A 15,985-nucleotide genomic window follows, 5' to 3' on the forward strand; every position below is an offset into this window, starting at 1 on the left:
TCTTCTTTTCAATCTCTGGCAGTTTGAATATTGACGTGAATCAATAGCACGTCTGCCTGTGGCAGGAGATGAAATTAAAACGTCCAGAAGACTTGGAAATATGAACCTGCAGGAAACAAACAGAAGAGAATACACTTCTCTACTGAAGCAGCTGAACAGCTGAATTCACTGTGATAGCCACACACAAGTTATTCCTTCACCAGGGAGGTTTGTCTTCGCTCCTTTCAACTGGTTTGTTTGTTGTTCAGCAGAATGATGCAACACTTACTTCACAGATTTTTCACAAAACCTGGTGAAAGATTGAGACATGGGCCCAGAAAGATCCAGACAAGGCAGCTTGACTGAGTTCAAGGTTTGTTCTCTGCCAGGGGCCATTCCAGTTATTATTATTATTATTAGATGATCATAGATAAAGAAAAATAATGCATAAGACAAATAAATGATCTCAAGGCATCAAGCAAGAGGAGAAATCCACTGAGTTTCACATAAAGAGATTTGATTGAGATCCTCTGCCTCAGAGTAATCACAGGAATATGTATTGTTCATTTGCAGAATGTGGTGAACAAGAAGTTATGTTTTTTCCTCTCTGAGATACTTTGGGTGTATTTATTGCATCTTTATGTTTTTTCTTCTGATCCAGATAATTATTTGGATCCACATTTGGATCCTTCTCTTGAAGGTTTGTGTAAATGTTTGGTTAGATTTATTTTCTGGTGTCTCGTTGAGGAGAAGATCATTGTTTTGGTTCAAGATAATTACTGAGTTAAGGCTAGAGTAATAATGTTGATGGTTTAAAGATAGTAACGTTTAGTGGAGGCTGCTCCCGTCGGTGTTTCGACTGGAATCAACAAATTCCAATATTCCCAGCCAGCGTTATTAAAACAGCATCGTTAAAGGCTCATGCAGCTTCAGCAGAGAAACATTCTCTGTGTGGGAGCTTTTCAGAAAACTGCTCAATTTCACAGATCTGTGGTCAAATCTTGTCGAGGGATCTGTCTCGTCCACGCTGAATCCTTCACTGTCTCAGGGAGAATCTGAGAGACGCTCTGCTAAACTCAATAAGCTCTCAGCAGATCCACGTCCGAACTGGAGCTTCGGTAACGAGAGTTCCCACAAACCTCCAGCACCGATAATGAGGCCAACTGGTGTTCACAGCAGTTAACGCTGTGGTTTGCCCTCGGTTAATTTTTCACACATGAGTAAGTTGTTACTGGATCTGAGCATCTGCCTCCTCCGAGCCACAGCACCTTCATTCTGGGTTTGTTTGTAATAGTTTCTGCAGATTACTTTTTACCAATATGTCCATAAGCAGCGGTGCAGATGTTAGAGAGCTGCCCTTTGAATCCTCTTGGAGCTGAACATGTTGGAATGAACTGATTCAGGCGTGTTGATGTAGATCCTGAGCTTCATCTTGTACTTTATCAGGACTTTTCAGGGTTTGAGAGCAAAGCAGCACGCCGGAGTCCCTCCAACCGGAAAGATTAAAAGATGTAATGAATGAGATGATGACTGCAGACAGAGAATAACTTCTTCTTTACCTTTTTTAATAGAAATTGCACATTTGTATCTCACCAGGCGGTTCAACATGTTTTGTTTTGTTTCTATATCCTCGAATAAGTAATTAAAACCAAACTTTACCCCAAAAGTTATTAAATCTTAAATCGGTCTGATAAAAACTAGATGAAATAACTGAAACCGCCCAATTTTTTTACCTCTATTTTCACTTTTCAGTTTTGTCCCATCAACGAACATGGAGGAGGTGGCGACACAAGTCTTTAACCAGCCACCAGGGGGCGAGGTCATCACGTTTTGGGGAGAAAATATCACCCTTAACTCTTAAAGTCAGAGGAAAAATAAGTAGATTAACGGCAAACGATTATTTGAGGCTTTTCCTGTGTTACTGTAACATTTCCTCAAGCGTTGCATGAACACATCCGCAGAGTGGGAACCTTTCATTTCCCCCGGTGGAAGTAAAGTGAACAACGTGCAAAGTGGAAACAATTTACCCTTTTTTGCTGTTGATGAGGACCAACTATTCTGTAATCACATCCAGTGAAACCCGTCAAACTAGCTTCTCTCCCTCGTCAGTAACACTTTTTAAACCCGAGGAGACTCATACGTTTCATATCTGTGATTTATTCAGATAAACAGAAGCAGAACTGTGAGATAATTGTTTCCGAGCTGAGGTAAGAGGCAGATGTTACTGGAGGAACTCAGCTGATTCTGTTTTTGCTTCTTATTGTCGTCCTCTGTGTGAATGAATGGTGCATAGAACTGAGCTAGTGAGGTATTTCATGTTTAATGCATTTGTTTCCAGTCCCGTCCGTCACCTGCAGCCGTAACATCCAGGAACCACAGACGAGTACGGGAGGCGGGGCTTACATTCTGACACACAACACTGTCTGTTGCTTGGTAAATCACAAATATCGCTAAAGCAAACTTTTTTATCTGAAACATTTTGTATTCAGGTCTTATTTACCTCTGTTTTGTTTTATTTTCCTCTGTCTCCACATTTCTTCGTCCTGACAAAAAAAGCAACTTGTCTTGTCTTTGTGTTTGAAATGTGCAAAACAAATAAACTTGCCTTGTCTGGTTCTGTCTGTGTAAATATTTGTTTCCCCAGATATTGAAATAATAACTCTGTGTGTAGGTTTCAAGGAAAGAAAGCAATAAGTGCTGCGATGGGAGGTGATACATTTCAAAATGACATAATCTGTCTTGTGTTCAGTTCTTTGACTCTGGAAGTCGCTTGTGAAGACTGTGGAAGCGTCACAGCTTATTTAGGTTTAAGCTTTAAAACTGCATCTTTAGGAATAAGTTATGATGATTTGAAGTCTACGTCCATTTTTATACAAAGTCTATGAATAAGTCATTATAAGAGCTCTGTGTTTTTACAGGAGGAATCGTCTCTAAATCTCCTAAATGTCTTCTCAGCCATTGGATGAGCTGAAGATATAAGACTTAAAGAAACAATCATTTTCCATCACTGGCGAGCAGCAACAAGTTGGAAAACAAAGACAAAACATCCGAGCAGAACGATAAATACATTTTTCTACACATGGGCTTTAAAAAGTTTAAGGATGGATTTAAAACTGAAGTTTGATGTAATTCCTTCAAAGGGAAAACACGATGCTTCTTATCCTCTCGCTGCCTCTTTCCCCCGGTTCCCTTCAGATATTACTGTGTTCCGGAGCTGCCACGTCTTAAAGTGATTTCCCAGTAAATGAGCTGCTCCTGCACCTCGGCTGAGAAGTGTCATCGCTGGCTTTTGAATCACAAAGGAAATAGAATGGGACCTAATTTCCCCCCCGTCTTCACATGAACAACAATGCATCAGAAAACACATTCAGCACCGACAATTTTCCTTCACATCACACGACACAAACACAACAAAAACGTAATTTCAAGCGCCTTAAAAATACAAAACCTAATATCCATATGTAACAGATTCAGAGAAATGCAATATAATATCCTACAAAATGTCTATATATCTCCTTATATGTATAGTAAATACACAGCAGGGGCCTCTCCAAACTGCCTAAAATGTAAAACTATTTTAGGGACAAGATTTCACTGCCTCTGGGAATGTGAAAAGATTCAACGGTTTTGGCAAAACGTATGCGATGAGGTTGGTGAGATAATTAAACAGAAAATACAGCCTAATCCAATATTATGTTTATTGGGTTATATTCCTGAATCACTAAGACCACATAAGAACACTGTACATTTTCTGCTTATGTTGGGCCGGAAGGCTGTTATGACCAAATGGGTAGGAGATGAACCTCCTTCAATATATCTATGGAAGTCTCTGATGTTAGATTATATTTCTCTGGAAAGACTAAGATTTCATATCAACGGTTAGAATGACCTTTTTACAGCTAAGTTTGATAAAGTGGTGAGGTACCTGGGAGCTCGGACTGCAACTGCCTGAAATGTAAGACCTATTTAGGACTTTTGAGATCATTGCTGTAGATGTATTTTGGATTTGCTACATATTTCATATAATCTGTATGTACTGTGCTGGACTGTTATAATTTCTGAAAATGTTCAATAAAAAGAATGCTAAAAAAAAAAAAAAAAATACAAAACCTTTTCTGTTGTTTAGCATTAGATTGACACCATCTACCTGTACCTAATAAACTGGCATCTGGGTGCAAATCGCTCGTTATCATCCCTGTACGTGCGTTAGCTAACGTCTTGCTCGTCGCTCGACGCTCAGTAAACATGTTCCTGGAGAGCTTCGGTGTTCACTTGCACGCCGGCGTCTCCTGGGAACTCACCGCTGCTCCTGCATAATTAACGGGTTGACAAAGGTTAGTGGCCACGAGTGTTTGCAGCTTTGCGCCCGGAAATCAGCACGCCGCCGCCAAGCGAGCCTGTCAGCTTAGGGAGCAGGCGGCAGCAGCGGTGACAGCTTTATTTTCACATGCATAAACACTCTGAGGAAAGAACCTTAGACGCAGCATAATACAAAGTGACTGGTTTTAATTAAAGCGCCCATATGTATCAGCGGCGTAATCCCTAACCGAGCTGGTACACCAGGATTCATCAGCCACGGAGGCAGATTCCTGAGAACTCATAACAAAGAGGGGTCTTTCTATGTCGTGCGTTCGTTCATTTCCCTCTAAACAGATTGTGAAGTGTCTGCAACAATAGGACGTTTGATTCCGAAGGCGAAGTGACAACTCGTCTTTGTCTTTGGATTGTGACAGCGCCGCTCGCTCAGACTCGTGTCAGTCAGGGAAAAAATCCAAAAAGCAAACATTTCACAATCAGAACAATAACTTCTTTGAAATTCTGACGTTTCTATCGATGGATACTGGAAGACGAAGGAGATTTCACTGGGAGTCTTTAGTTTTAGTGGAGCGGTAAACAAGCTGGAGAGCAAAGTGAACAATGAGAGAGGACAGGGCTGCTCGCTGGAGCACGACGGGTTGAACCGGATCCAACACAAACACTTCTCCTTTAGCCCTGGTGTGTAGTAGCGGTGGCTCCTCCCGCAAACGCTGCCAGGTCACTCGTGTTTACGCATTGGCCGACCCCCATTCCCCCCCCCCCCCCCGTTGGTGCCGATGTCTCTGTTTGGTCTGTCGAAGCGGCCAAGTGCCACTAGACTGAATCATAAAGTGCAGTGGAAACAGGGTGTTTGGGGAAACAGCAGGAGGAGGGGGGGGGGGGTAGTGATCACATCCTCTTGTTGTAACGAGTTGTTTTCATCAAAATGAACCGTAACGACCACAAAGCGCAGCAAAGGATGATGGGACGTTGGAGAAATAAATATGAAACTAAATGAGAATCAGGCATTTTTCGAGGAAAGTTGTTCAAGTTCCAAATCAAATCTGTTTCCAATTCACCGTGTGGATGTTTGACTTGTTTACAGGATGGTTAGCTCGGCTGCCTTAGAAATCTTATCACCACTTATCTTCACATTGGAAAACTTGTTTCGTGCAACACTTCCCTGAGCCTTATTGCCTTATTGTCGCCTGTTTTAATAACTGTATGTTTGTCATCGTTGCTTGTTTTTAAGGTTTTCTTTCTTTCCACTTTGTTAGATTATAAGAATCTACTCTCTTCCATTGTGTTATATTCTAAAGCAGCATTATTACAACTTTTCTTACAAGCTTAACAACAGAAAATGGTCTTAAAAGACTGAACAAGTTCACTGGACCTGTGGACTCGCTGGCAGATACCAACTGTTTGATGACCGCCGACCTGGGTTCAAGTGTAGAAGAACATGATGTTGATTAGAAGGTATAATTACAATCTATGAAGTAAACATCATCATTTAAATAACGTTTTATTCTGAAAAAGGTCAATATTAGGGTTATTATTTTCCATGTAAGTGTGGTAATAGTCTGTTTCCTCATTTATTCATAGTTAAAATCAACATCCTCCCCATGAACTTTCTTTCAAACAGGTTTTGTTGCACTCAAGCATCATTTAACTCCATTATTCTGCATCATCTGTTCAGTCCATAGTTCTAACTGCAGGTCTGGACTCAGCTGCAGACTGAAGGTGTGGAGGTAAACTGATGTCCATTCTTTCCTGCTGCTGCCTACAAGGGTCATAAATTACCTGATGACCATTCCAACAGATCAGCGCACATTTACCGGAGCTCGGCCTTGAGGTCCACCTGTAAAAGGTGATAGAGAGAGACAGAGGGGGGGGGGGGGGGTGGCGGTCCGGGCTCTGCTTTGTGTGTCACTGGCTTTCATCCAGACCTTCCATTACGTCGTCAGCAGACCGTGGCCACAGAGGTTTCAGCGCCACTCTATTCAACCACTGTGGAAATTGGGCACATTTCGGTTCCTTACCGGAGCTTCACTGTGACTCTGAAGAAACAATTTTGGCAGAATCTGGAAACACTTTCTCTCCGAGGTCTTTTATTCACTGATTTGCTGAGGATTCTCTCCCCGTCAGGCGGGTCGCAGCGAGCATTCGGTCGGATTTGGTCGGAAGAAAGTGAAGTAAACAGTGTGTGATTCGATGGGAGAGAGTTTTATAAGAATTCTATTTCGTCTGCCGATTAACTTTTGTAGGTCTGGAGCTGTGTGACCCAAATTAGAGGAGTTAAACATTTGAAGAAGACGATAATCGCACTCAGTAGATGGCTCAACTCTGCTAAGGCCAAACTGCACCAAATTTCACAAACGTACAAACATCAGTCCTCTAAATACGTCTGGTTTTATTCAGTTTTTATCAAGTATCATGAATTTATTCCCTGGTAAATATGAATATGTAGAAAAACATCTCATCTCTTGACCAACACATTCTAATGAATTCTTCTTTGACTCATTCTGCATCTTTCCCTGATGTGGTGTGGAAATGGCCCCCGGTACTTTTGTATATTTGTGTCTAAATACAAACAAACAAACCAACAATTAAATGGATAGGGCTGAAAACAAGGGAGAGAAGTGTCCACACTCATGTCAACTCTTTGGAGATGACAAATGCTTTTTTCCATTCCAAGGATCCCACAGGTGGAATCATCTTAGACCATCATATCTCAGGTTTTATTGTTCACAGGTGACTAAGCTAACATGCTAGAGCTGCAGGAAATTAATGATACAACGGTAAAGATGAGACGAGCTGGTGAGACAACTGGGGAAATCCTCCAAATCGTCAAAGTGAATCATGTGAATCCAGAACCGCATTTTGTCCAAGTGTGGTTTATTTAAGAAAACAGTGTTTTAATACACGACCGAACTGCAGTATTTAGCCCTAATTAGTCTTTTTACATCTCTAGTACAAGTCTATTCACATGACCCACCTATAACAGAAACATACACTTTCATGTGGGCCTTGATTAATTACAAAATTACTCGAGTGTCTCCAAAAATAAAAAAAATTACAGATTGATGACTGAGAGATAAATAGATAAATATACACACAAAAATAATAAATCTAATCCAACTCAATCGGCCAATAAATAAATAGAACAATAAATAACATTCAAAAACATCTTTGGCCAAAACTCAGGCCACTTCATCGCCCACCCCCCCCGCGACTGGGTATTGGTGGACGCCCGGGCCAATCACAGCACAGAACTGTCAATCAGCTTCATCCCCTCTGGGGTTCTAAGGAGCAACACTGGATATGTGGCATGAAATAGCAAGTGAAAGAACAATTATATCGAGGCACTTATAAGGATGTTGTAGGACATTTCCGTGTGTATGCGTCCCCCCCCCCCAACAGGAAACCAGATGTGAGACGAGAAACAGCTTCGAGAGAGAGAGAGAGAGACAGAGAGAGAGAGAAGATGGAACGTTGGTTTTGCTCGACTCGTCCTCGCGTTCCCTTGTTTTTTAGTTTTTTTACAATTTTGGGACTGAGCATGTTAAATAAAAACAGAAATCAGTGAGCTGGAGAAAATATGAAAAACAGATAACATGGGAGGAAAACAATGCTGAAACCTCTGTGTGCGTGTGTGTGTGTCTGTGTGTGTGTGTGTGTGTGTGTGTTCAACCAAAAGAACCGTCGTTACATATTTGCTCGTCAAGTCTGTGGACGACCTCAGTGAGTCTCTGTGGTCGTTGAGTCCGACCGAGTTTCCGACTGGTCCCCAAATATTCCCGCCAAAGTCTTGAAGCGCGGCCCCCAGTCGTTGAGGTAGTCGTAGTCCTCCTCCAGCTCCACGGCCAGCGACTCGATGGAGCTCAGCGACTCGGCCACGGAGCCGCCGCCCTCGTAGGCGTACGTGGCCAGCGAGTCGTAGGGGGGGGCGGAGTTGTCCCTGTCGTGCTCCGTGAGACGCTGGTGGATGAAGTCCCGGATGTCGGCGCTGTCCTTGGAGACGGGCGGCCGGGGGTCTCGCTTCAGCTCGGGTTTGACGTCCCTGCGGAACAGGTTCTCCTTGACCACCTTGGGGTTGCGGAGCGTCCCCATGTCGAAGGCGTGCGTGTCCTCCTCGCCGCCGCCCTCGTCGTCGTAGTGGATGACGTTGTCCCGGATGTCCTCCTTGGACGACATGAGGGTCTCCTTCTTCTTCTGCCGCCTCAGGCCCACGTACAGGACCACGATCACTGAGGGGGGACAGATCCAGAGAACTACATGTTAGACCTCTGTCGAATAAATCACTGTAGACAACAACCTGTGAGGAGGGAAGACGTGAAACCCGGTCCAGATGTTCACGTCTCCCTCGGGCTGACGTGGAAATGCTCTGGTCATCCCTCAACATTTAATCATCGGGTCAGAATAAATTACCTTTCCAGTTCTTTAGCGTACAACGACGTAAACTAATCACATTCCCATCAGCCTCAGCTGCGCCTTGTTAAAACCCAATTAGCAAACGTTGGATGGTGAACGTGTTGAATGTCAGCGTGTTTACATTTCCATGTGGTCGTCGGTAAGTGAGTTAGCACGCTGGTATTAGCAATTAGCTCAAAGCAACAACTGCATCTTACATGTTACATGTTATTTAGCTGACGCTTTTGTCCAGAGCAACTTACATTTTTTTTAAGTACACTCAACATTGATGAGGGGCCATTTAGGGGTTCAGTATCTTGCCAAGGACACTTTGGCATGCAGATGGGGAAGAGTGGGGAATGAACTGGCAACCTTCTTGTTGGAGAACGCCCACTCTACCCCCTAGGCCACACCGCCTGTATCTGTACCTAAAGCCTCATATAGTCATGGCTCATGAATCCTCTTGACCACGACCTGATGTGGTTTTATACTGAGACGCCTTCAGGATGAGGTTGTGTGTTCAGATCACTCAGGACAGATGTTGATACAAGGTCTGAGTCCTGTTTCCACATCTAGATTACATAACACCTATGATTTAACATTAACTCAGTTATATACGGCTTCTCTTTGATAAACACGATCAAATAAAGTCCGTTGAAACAATAGTTCTGCAGTTTGCAACCTAGATACCTGAAATAGAAGGGAAACAAAACAGTAGGTTTAATTGCTTTGATGGCACAATGCAAATAATTGTGCAGTGGCAGCAATACACAACTACACACACACACACACACACACACACACACACACACACACACACACACACACACACAGGAGCTGTAACCACCACTGGGGGCTGAGTTCTTACCCAGAGCAACAGTTTACTGCTTTAGCACGCAGCCCTTCAGGGGTTGCGTGAGGTTCTGCATATTCTTTAGGCACCAAGCTCCACTGTGTGATTTCCAACACATAACGTAACAATAAATCTCCTCCTCTCCCTTTCTCCTGTCAGTGCAATCTGTCTCCCTCCGTCTATCTCCCCCTGTGCCTCTCTCACCGTCTCCTCGGTGAAGAATAATGTAAAATATGTGTTTTTCCCCCTCTGGGTTTTTAATATTCGGTTCCACGGGGGAGGAAGAGCAATGGCCGGGGTAAAGCTGGAGTCATTCAAATGAAAGAGTCCAATAAATACATTCAGATGGAGAAAAATAACTCTTGAGCAGGTCTCCTACTTTCATCCTCCCTTCTTTCCGTCACTCCATCCTTCACTGTGATTGTATCTACCTGTGTGTGGAGGGAAAGTGTGTCAGCTCCCCCTAGTGGTTTCCAGGCAGACTTCACCAGCTCAGACTGGAGGTCACAGTGGCTGAGCAGCTCGTCAGCAGCCAGGACACATCGGTGTGAAAGGAACCCGCCGAGCAGATGAAAGTCTCTGTGACGCTCTGTTTCATTCACCTCATCGTTTGTGTGCTACAGGAGAACGACGACAACTGGGTCGTCCTGACAAATCCTGCACAGGAACTAAGTGGCTCTATGCAAATGTTCCTCCGTGTGAGGCCTGCTGCTCGGCGCCACTCTCCTTCCCGGGGACAGCGTGTCGGCTCGACCCCAGGGTGCGAGTCGACTTGAAGCTTTGAAAACATTTCCCTTTTTCCTCAGATGAAGTGAGAACACAGACTGTGTGCGTTTCTGTTTCCCAGCTCGTTAAACACAATGAAACAGAAGCTGATATTTCATATGAATGTGAATGAAAAGAGGATTAATGCTGAAGCACAGTCGCAGCTGCTTGGATGAGTCTTTTTAAGCCATATATTAGCGGCAGAGAGCAAAGTAATTACAGCTCAATTCAAAGGTCACGGCCACCCTTGACTTCCACTGTAAAATGAGAACTTCTTTAACAACCGACCATCCCACATTCATAATTTAGAGAATGACGCCATAAACCTACATTTACTTCTTCCCCTGCTATGCAGATGAGCTCGGACATTAATGGCGAGGAATTAAAGAGGAGTTTTACAACTATGACCTTGTGGGAAATGCCCAGTAAAAGCCTGGGAAGCGGCCACAGGGCAGAAAAATGGGATTTACTTTATGGAGCCAAGCGACCCTCCCTCCATTTTCAAATGTCCAAAATCATATGGGCTCAGTAATTAATTGCGGACCCTCCCAGGGAGATGCCGGCCAACTCTGCTGCTGAGCTCAGTGTGTGTGGATTCAGATTCTGCCAGGAAGGGCAACACATTTGAAGCGTGACTAAATGAAAATTCATCTGCAATTTAAATACTAACAGCTTTTTAGGGGAGTTGAGCTCCATGATTTTACAATAAATTTAAAATTTCACATTTAAAGCTAATCAACATTTTAAAAGCTGCTCCAAGGACTAATCTACGAATTCTAAGAATTTCTGTTTGTATGTGGCTCTGATCCTTTTATCAGCCTTACACTTGGCATGTGTATTGTTATGGCCCTGAGGAAGTGAAATATCAAATATTGTAAGATTTGGAGACATGATACCTTCAATATTATCAACAGGTGACCAGCGCTCTGTAGAATTAACCAGTGATGTAGTTGACAGAACAGCAACAACTTATCGTCTGACTTCTGCATCTGAGTCAAGCTTCACTGAACTTTGAATACTTTGAAAAAGAGGAGAATGCACAATACAGTCCTGGTAATTAAAAGATATACTTTAAGCCAGGAGCTGTAGGGTTCTCTGTGTGCTGGGATTAGGGTTGCAAAATTCCGGGAATATTCAAAGTTGGAAACTTTCCATGGGAATTAACGGGAATATACGGGAATTAACGGGAATTAACGGGAATTAACGGGAATATACGGGAATATACGGGAATTAACGGGAATAAACGGGAATAAACTGGAAATGTTGTGGGTAATTTCTACTAACTGTATTTACCTTTTCATATACAGACATAAATATAAACATTTTGTTTTGTCATAGGCTGATTTGAGCCCTGAGGAAACTTTGGGCACTTGACTATATGCTTCTGCATCGTTGTGTCATTCTTAACATAGGTCTTTGCACAGTATTTGCAAATGTACACAGCCTTTCCTTCTACATTAGATGGGGTGAAATGTCCTCACACATGAGAGAGTGCACGTGGCATTGTTCTGTAGAATAAGATGAGAAAAAAGTTTGTAAAAAAACACTAGTGCAATGCCAGAGATATAAATAGTTAGCCAAACAATTGGAATCATCTGTAACATATTTTACAATTGATGGATAAATGAATGGAAATAGGCTAGATGAACAGATGAACAATCCTCAATCAGCATGCTAATATATTTTCCCCAGTAATATCATGGAAACTTACCTGACTAGTCCTGCACACTACAGCAGGCCTCAATAGCCCTGCTGTAGAGTGAAGCATGCTGGGAGTTATCTGTGCATGTGATGGAAGAATGCACAGTGGAGGGTTGAAACTCAACGTTCCATACATCTTTAAAATAGAGTTTTGAATGATGTTTTTATTGCTCAGCGTCTAATTTGCGTATTTTTTTTTTTTTTTAAATTCCCAAAATTCCCGAGCTAAACTTCCCATGGAAAGTTTCCGGAAATTTACCAGAAACTTTCCACCCCTTTGCAACCCTAGCTGTGATACTGAAACCAGGAATGTTTACAAGCCCGGAGGCGACAGCTCTCACCTAACAGGATGATGATACAGAGAAGGATGGCGATCAGAGCGCCGGTGCTCAGACCCACGGGCAGGAAGATGGCCTCGGCGCTGCAGGTCAACAGGGATCCGTCGGATTCGCACCCACACACGCGGATGGTCAGGGTGCCTGTGCTGCTCTTGGGCGGGTAGCCATTATCCTCAATCACCACGGGGAGGAAGTAGATCTCCTGCAAACGCCGTCTGAAGCCGTTCCGCTTCGTTACGATTCCAGCCGTGTTATCTGGAGGAAGGAAAAAGGGGGAGAAGGTTTTTTCCTTAGAAACGAATGCAGTGTTAGATTAAAAGACTTTTGCAGATTTGTGAGCGGAGGCCCAAAGTGCCGCAGCGAGCGCTTAGTCCTTGATCTGTGCAGGTTAGAGGCCGATCAGACCAAAGCAACAGAACCCTCTCCGCCCTGCATCGCCTCACATCAGTCAGATGTGATCCCCCTGAGCTACATTACAAGTCCGTGGGTCCGAGAGCGAGAAGAGATAAAACTTTTAAAATGTCTGATGACTCTTTACGTTTGATACGAGCTTCTGTGAATGCGATGAGGAACTGCAACATATCAAAGCCTCGGCTCATCAAAGCTCTCGCCACTTTTACACCACTTATCTCAAACGCTGATGGAGCCGAATCACACGCAGAACATCATTCTCTGAAACACTGCAAAGCCTTTTTCCATCTGCGTGCACGGTGAGAGAGAACTACTTATGTTGTTATTCCGCTATCTGCTGGTGCAGGCGGCATCGCTCCGGAGAAACAGCAGTTTAGCCATGATAGATAAAAGATAAACACACACAGACACACGCACACACACACAGGGAGGAACTTGGGGAGACAGCCTCAGGTGAGTGGAAGGCGAGTGGAATAGAGGTCGACAATGCGAGCGAGAGAGAGAGAGGGAACGTGTCGGGTTGAACCTGCCGGGTTCTGCCGGGTTACAGCGAGCCTGTCTGACCTCTGTCGGGTGGAGTTTGTTCCGCTGACGAACCCCTGGCTCGTGTTCCTGACAGGAGGTCAGGCGCAGGGCACACCTCGCATGTTGTGCACAACTGAGATTTGTTTTTTTGTTTTGCTTGTGCTTCCCGCTCCCTCTCTTGCCCAAACCTGTCCAGCGTGCCCGGAGTGGAGTTTGTATTTCCTGTCCATGCCGATCACATCTCGCTCTGTATCTGCAGAGTGTACTCGCAGTCCCCCCCCCCCCCCCCCCCGGGAGTCAAGGAACCGCAAGACACTGTGTCCAAGAGGTAAAAGTGGATCAGAGTTCACGCATTCGATTCCCGGGCCTCGTCTCGCCACGTCTCACTTCTCATTAATCAATCTCTCTGGTGAGACTTCAAAGGGTTTGGCTGGTGCACACCGCAGAGTTCCATAAAAAACATAAAAATCATAAAAACCGCTGCATGTGGTAGAGATATTTTTAGACGTGAAACTGAAACCTGCCACTCTTGTTGCTCAGGTAACAAGCTGTTGATGAGAATTACTGTTGGCTGATGGATAGTGAACAAATTACACAAATATCTATTTATAGTTAGCGAAAGACTAGCTCTTTATAAAGTGATATTTCAATTTTATAATAGATTATTTTAAAATATACATCATATTCACACATAAAACTCATTTTCCGACTTCTTCTTAACATAACTTATCATTTTACATCATATGATGAGGAACAATTCCCTGATCAGTAACATCTGTAGATTAAGCATTGATATTTGTGAACATATTTTGGAAAATGTGTGTTTTGGAACATATTCCTCTCGTCCTTGATTTTTTGAATCAGCTCCAACAGCTACAAACTTTGTTTTCCCAGAATGCACGGCTCCACCAGCGTGCAGGTACAGATTTTGAATCCTGACAATCATATTGTTTCAATTGTGTAGGTGATGTTGCTACATGAACTGTCAGAGGTGAAATCTTCAACTCTCTACTTTACTGTTTCACTCTTCACTGATTCTCCACCTCAGCTGCTGTCAGATTGAGAGAAAAACTTACTTCCAAAGTCTCGGATGGTGAAATTCTTGTTGCTTTTGAAATCTTCCTTTGGCGATTTGAAGGAGAAATGTTGTCCAGACGGCGGGAGATCCTGGTCTCTGGCACCAAAGATTTGAATCACCTGTTGAAATAAGAACGAGACGAAAATTAGATTTTAAATTGGCCCTCGTCTCACTTGAGATCCTGTCAGACTTAAAACCTCTTCCTCTAGTGAGAACTTTTTGTTCTAAGTAGATTTTGCAGGGCAGTTTGTTCCTGAAGAAAAAGTGAAAAAGTTTCAACACAGACGTGGAGTTATAAACTACTCCTGACCCGACTGCCTGTCAGAGCTGTCGGCGCGGAAACGAGTCAGTGAACTGTTCTCTCTCTCTCTATCTCCGGATATACAGTCACTTGATTGATAACTGGTTGAAATCTCCGGATGAACCCGACTCCCGGTGTGATGGATTAAACTCATCTCCAGCGGCTGGAGCTTGTTCAGGAGTCGAGAACAGAAAACTGTTGTTTCTATTTGACGTCTGCTCTAAGCCACAGAGCGACCCACAACAACAGAAGAGAGCAGATGTGATTAATCCCACAACAAACTGGATCTCTGTGTGAAAATGGGTTTATTGAAACAACACCCGGCCGACTCCACACTTCTTCCCGGCGCTCGGCTCAGACTGCTGATTCAGCCGCCGCTGCACCAGACTGCTGACGGCCTTTTACACTTTCTTCCATTTCCCCAAAGGTTCTTTGAGCTTTTTCTGGATCTGTCTCTCCGGCCCAGCTGTGCTAACCCGTCTGCTCTTCACCTTCTCGCTGGGCTTGACCTCCTGCAGACCTGATCCCCCCCCCCCCCCGCCCGGCCCCCCGGATCCCCCCCCGGTACAAGGGGCCAACTCATCAGCCCTCCTGCCCGGTTCCATTAACCCCACCATGTCGCTCCGTGCCTCTCTCACCCCTCTCTGTATTTGAATGAGATTCCCTGAAGGGGAGAGAACGTGACACCAGGTGAGATGAGTGTTTGTTGTTCCCCCCCCCTCCCCCCCCGCGGCAGATGTACACTTCACAATATTGATTTCCTTGCAACGAAATTAGCTTTGTGATGAATAAATCTACAGCAACAATTACGCTTCCGTGTAATCTGTCAAACTTGTTTTTTTTAGTAAATCAATTCTGTCAGAAATAAATAACCAAAACCCCATTGGACTTCACCACAGCCCATAAATCAAAATTGCATGTTTTCTGTTTGTCCCAGCGGAGGAGCAGTTAAGTTGCATCCAATAAAACTGCAGCGCCTCACTCATCATAACCATGTTTACCAACCCACATTCCCTGTTTAATATATTCTACAATAAACACTCAACCGGTGAACATATCAAATCTCTATATACGACACTGGCTCCTATTGTAAAACATATTAAGCAGCTTTCAAAACAACAATAATTGTTGTATTTTTGAATTTCTATATAAATTATCAACATCTTTTATAAAGGATTGTGTATTTTCCCTCCCACTTAACGTGTTTCTCATCTCCTCCCATCACAAGTGGAGCTGCTCCGGCTGCAGCTGCTTATTATCTTCCTGCTATTGTGCACGTGAAATGGTTTGAAGCTTCTTCCTCTCTCGCACTCAGCCGCATTGTAAGT

The 15,985-nt window shown here is 43.8% G+C and overlaps 1 protein-coding gene across 1 annotated transcript in view; it reads right to left on the reverse strand.

The window, feature by feature from the left end:
• Window positions 1–8,013: 8,013 nt before the first annotated feature.
• LOC133026852 (cadherin-12-like) overlaps window positions 8,014–15,985 on the reverse strand; it is a 55,445-nt gene continuing 47,473 nt past the window's right edge. Inside the window, exons 9-11 of the mRNA XM_061093830.1 lie at window positions 14,355–14,475; window positions 12,346–12,597; window positions 8,014–8,522 (exon numbers count right to left, since the gene is read on the reverse strand). Of these exons, the coding sequence (XP_060949813.1) occupies window positions 8,014–8,522; window positions 12,346–12,597; window positions 14,355–14,475 (882 nt within the window). The remainder of the gene's footprint in view (window positions 8,523–12,345; window positions 12,598–14,354; window positions 14,476–15,985) is intronic.

The sequence above is a fragment of the Limanda limanda genome, chromosome 20, assembly GCF_963576545.1.
Source record: "Limanda limanda chromosome 20, fLimLim1.1, whole genome shotgun sequence".
NCBI classification, from domain to species: Eukaryota; Metazoa; Chordata; class Actinopteri; order Pleuronectiformes; family Pleuronectidae; genus Limanda; species Limanda limanda.